Raw genomic sequence first — 4,776 nt, 5'->3', positions numbered from 1 at the left:
GCTAGAGGAAACCACAGGGGGGCTGGCATCTCCCCCCACAAATTCAGCACAGAGGGCTTCTCCGCCTACTGTCTTGTGCCGCCGTAAGGCTGCACTGGCAGATTTCATGGCCGCCTGTTAAGCTATCTGCAAGGTATCTGGCTATTATGCACTACTGGGATGTATATGTCAGAGCTAGGTATTACATCAGGGTCCAAGTGTAGCAATTATATTCATATAGTTGTCTAAGCTTAAAAAAAAATAATACCTCCAGGACGACCTGAATCAGCACTCCTAGAAGCCAGCTTTTGCAGGTTGACCCCAGCTTAGCAATAAACACATGCTTTTCCAGAGAGCAACAATGCAAAAAAAGAAAAGGTTTCATTGTACTGAAAAAAAAATCTAATCTGAAAAGCAAGTAAGCACAACAGACCACAAACATAAACCCAGACAGAGCTACAGCTCTTGAAAGGGGTACATTTGGACTCAAAAATTTCCAGTGAGAGTTTTTGCTTTTAGACTGCTGGCTTAATTTGAAATCTGTGCAGCGCCAGGGCTGCACAGGGCTGCACAGGCAGAGCATCTGCTCTCGCAGTTTGGCAATTCTGTCAACCTACTCAAACCCTTGGGCTATGCTTAGCTTTGACCTTTAAGATACATGTCTATATGTTTACAAAGCTAAGTTAAATCTGTTTGCTGGTTCTTTGGAAAGTTTTTACTTTTTTGGTCTTTGCCCTGAAAGTCACATTCAGAGATTTTGCAAAGGCTGAAAATATTCTCTGTAACATGTTTAAATTTCTTACAGAAAACATTAAATAGTTGGGGAGAGATAATATGTCAACACATTTTTCCAGTGATAGAAATATGTTTGTCACACCAAAAGCTTTACCTGCTGAGATCTCCATTCACAGGCACTTAAGTACTCTCCTAAATCCATCCTTCATCAACAAAATAATTACGCAAAGGCTTACCTTTGCAGTCAAAAGTATTCAAGTGGCTGTCTAAGTGCTTTGCTGAACCAGATCCTTGAATCCCACACAATGAGCTAAGTTCAGTGGGTGCGTCTCTAGAAAAAATGGCAGAAAACTTGCATCAGAATTCTTAGAAATACGAGTATCTGTGTGGTTTAAATATGATTTGCATGAGCTGTTTAGAAGCCATTTCAGCGCACTTAACACCCACCCAAGCTGTTCTGTGGGGTTTTGTGACAAGGGCAGATCACTTTGATACTTGTTGGTGTGACATGCAGGCAGACCTGCTAAAACCTTCTCAGCTTTAATGAGTGTTAAGTACACTGTCCAAAACTTTGCATTGTCCTGTAGATCCACGGGATATGTCCATTCACCCTCTGAATTTTCAAATGTAAGCCACTCGTTTGTAACAAGACGTGTTCTGGGTTTGGAGCTCAGGTTCAGATAGGCCAACAAGCCATATTGATCGCCCTGTTTCTGCTTAGGTATGTCGATAGGATGCACAGGGCAGCTTTCTCTTGTAAGGTATTTCTGCCTGGTAGCTTGTAAGCAGAACAGCGTTCTGCTAAGGATCTCTGTTTAAAAAATTGATTACAGTATACTGGCAAAAAAAGGACTCAGGAGATGGACAAAAATACTAGTATAGCTTGCTGGGGGTGTGAGAGGTTAATATCATGATGAGCATTAGCTCAGAGATGTAATGGGGCTTAGACCCAAGGATAATTCCATTTATCATGTATCATGGCGTACATCCCTTTCACAGTGTGTTACCATTATAAATGTTAGCTGTGCATCTGTGAGATTATTGTTTAAATCATTTTATCATATTACAGCTCATAAAAGCATTCTGTGCCTAAAACCAGTCTGTGGTATCAGGAAATGCATCTTTCAGCACCATTTTAATATGATTGTTTTGATGATATTGTAACAGGATCAGAGCTGATGCCCAAAGCTCTTTCTACCAGAATAGTTGGAGGAATATGGTGGTTTTTCACCTTAATCATAATCTCATCCTATACTGCCAACCTGGCTGCCTTCCTGACTGTGGAGAGGATGGAATCCCCCATCGATTCAGCAGACGATTTGGCAAAGCAAACCAAGATAGAGTACGGGGCTGTTAGAGATGGATCCACAATGACCTTCTTCAAGGTAAGATGGCATCAGCCAGCTCTGTATGGTCGGACTGACTCATGGGCCCTCCAGCGACAAACGGCCAGGCAGAATCACAACACTTGGAAGGATTAGCGTAATAGGTAAATACATCATTTCCCCAAATCCATAGGGGATTCTTCAGCGATATTAATGTAAAAGATGGGAGATTTTCCCCCAGGACAAATGGAGAAACCATCTGATGCTGTACTGATGTGAGGGTCAGACCCATGCCTTTGATGGGAGCATCTGAAGGGAACCAGGGCATGGACGTGGGGACATTCTACTCCAGGTTATTTCTCAGGACAGGATCTCGGCTTCTTACAGCCACTTGGCTAAGGTCACTTCTGAAGGCCACATTTGCACCAGAAAAATACTGCAGGCAGTCAAAATGCAAGCTTGTTTGTTCCTTTTTTAAAATGGTCCATCGTCAATATTGCACAGACTATTAATATGCGGGACACACACACACACATGAACACATCTGTAAGTAAAAAATCATTTTCTGTAGCTAATTGCTTTGTAGATAGTGGCATTCTTTTTTTTTTTTTTTTACTGTTAGTATTAATTGCATACCAAATGGGTTAATCTCATAAAATGTCAATGTAAAAGCCAACAAGCTGTAAATATAGGATATATGCACAAAAATCCTGTGACAATTAGAATTAATTAACATCTTCATCAGTAGTCTCAGCAGGGAAGTTAAGTACTGAATGAACTGGTATCATGCTTTTGACTGTAGCATCTAGGAATGGTGTTTACAGATAGTCAAATATGGCTTTGAGGAGGATGAGGCACCATGAGGAAGCAGCATGAGGGCAAAATAACACTCGTGCCACACATGTGTGGGAGTGAGCAGCTTCAGCACCCGGTGCTGACAGCCAGAGCCCCTGCTGCTCCAGCCTGAATTTGACCCACAAACCCTTCTGCTTCTACATGAGGCAAAGTGCTTCCACACACACAGGCAAAAATGCTCGGGTCTAAAGTATCTGGGTCATCTCTCAGAACAAATAATGCTCATCAAGGATGTTTCAATCAGGTAACAGATCTGATGGTAGGCTATCCCTGATGGAGCTCTCAAGGGTGAGCTGCCCTTGCAAGTGGCTCTCCCGTGGCTGAATAGAAATGTTCCTGTGCTGAAAGGAATGGACAAACTACAGCATTTTTCAGAGCCTCGTTAGAGTCAGTTCTTGAAATGATGAGATGACATTTCCATTAAGATATGCTGGGAAACCCAGCTGCAGATATTCCTGGAAAGTGCTTGAGGCAAGTACCGGACCCTGATCAGCGATGCAAGGCAGTGGGAAGCAGCCTCTGCCGCTGTCTGAAGGACTCTGGGAAACTCCCGTGGTCCAAGAGCTCCGCACCACCTGGTCACTGTCATTGCTGTTCTGAAGTCATATTCAGTGTCAGAAAGAAATCTGCAAACCCTGTTGCTTTCATGGTTTTTCAGAGGAAATAGATTCTTAATTTCAGCATGAGAAGTTCAGAACAAATTTCTAGAGCTGTTTCCAGCTTTACTCTGATTTTTGCACTATGAGGCTAAAATGTGTAGGCTTAAAAGAATGTAAGCCTTTAAAAAAAAGTTTCAGACAAGGTGCTTAAATATTTATATGCTATGCATGCTAGCTTACTTATGCCTGAAATACACGTGTACACAAACACAAGCAAAAGGACACTGTTTTTTGTACAGAATGGAGATGGATTCTCTGGCAGAGTGGAGGTGACATAGTGAAAGGGGCATGAAAAATACAATTTATCACACTTGTAAACCAGTGAGACACACACAGTGTTATAGAAAAGGTGTTGTTATTTTTATTACAGAAGCTCTGCAAGATCCTCACAAGATCAGCATTTCTTTACACTGTCCAAAACTTAAAAAAAAATTAAATCACACAGTAGGTTTCTGTACAATAAACACAATAGATACTTATGCATGCAAAAGGAAGACTGTGAGGGCATGACTTTGCCTTCCTTAGACTGCAAAATCCTGCGTATACTTCTTGAGCTAAGTAAGCACACACATGCCCACCAGTGAGATACCTGGGAATTTGGAGATGGCAGGAGTAAGGGTTTCTGGGCAGCAGTTACTCCTGTTCCTGTCCTGCACATGCATTACGGTATGGTTTAAAAAAAAAGCAGCTTTTCTGTAAAAGTTCCAGAGAAGACACCTGAAATTACCTCTTTCTGGGGAGCTGTGAAGTCCTGACCGGGCCTGGACAGCTACCCCATGCTGTGATGGACTCTGGGAGCACCGCAACTCCCAGGGGTACCCCCCAACAGCCATGCTGTTGCCATTCGAGGGCTGGAGAGAGGAACAAGACAGTGCCTCTCATGTAGGACATGAGATGCCAAGACCAGATGAGTCTGATTTTCAGGACTATAAGAGACACATATGGCAAAAGGATTTCTGAAGACATCAAGTGCAGAATAAGATCCTGGAATGAAGAAAACTCTGAAGAGCTTTGGTTTAGGACTTTGTGCTTAAAGTAGAATCATAGAGTCAAAGAATCATAGAATCATTTAGGTTGGAAAAGACCTTTAAGATCATCAAGTCCAACCGTTACCCTAACCCTGCCATCCCACCACTAAACCATGTCCCTAAGCACCTCGTCTGCCCGTCTTTTAAATACCTCCAGGGATGGGGACTTGACCACTTCCCTGGGCAGCCTGTTCC

The 4,776-nt window shown here is 42.6% G+C and overlaps 1 protein-coding gene across 1 annotated transcript in view; it reads left to right on the top strand.

Moving 5' to 3' along the window:
• Nucleotides 1-4,776, top strand: part of GRIK1 (glutamate ionotropic receptor kainate type subunit 1) — a 75,966-nt gene that overhangs the window by 56,192 nt on the left and 14,998 nt on the right. The window contains exon 12 of the mRNA XM_035896464.1: nucleotides 1,882-2,099. Within this exon, the coding sequence (XP_035752357.1) occupies nucleotides 1,882-2,099 (218 nt within the window). The remainder of the gene's footprint in view (nucleotides 1-1,881; nucleotides 2,100-4,776) is intronic.

Source organism: Egretta garzetta, unplaced genomic scaffold, assembly GCF_000687185.1.
Source record: "Egretta garzetta isolate BGI_Z169 unplaced genomic scaffold, ASM68718v1 scaffold45, whole genome shotgun sequence".
In the NCBI taxonomy this organism is placed as follows: Eukaryota; Metazoa; Chordata; class Aves; order Pelecaniformes; family Ardeidae; genus Egretta; species Egretta garzetta.
The sequence above is the reverse complement of the archived record's forward strand: the minus strand, read 5'-3'. Positions and strand labels throughout refer to the sequence as shown.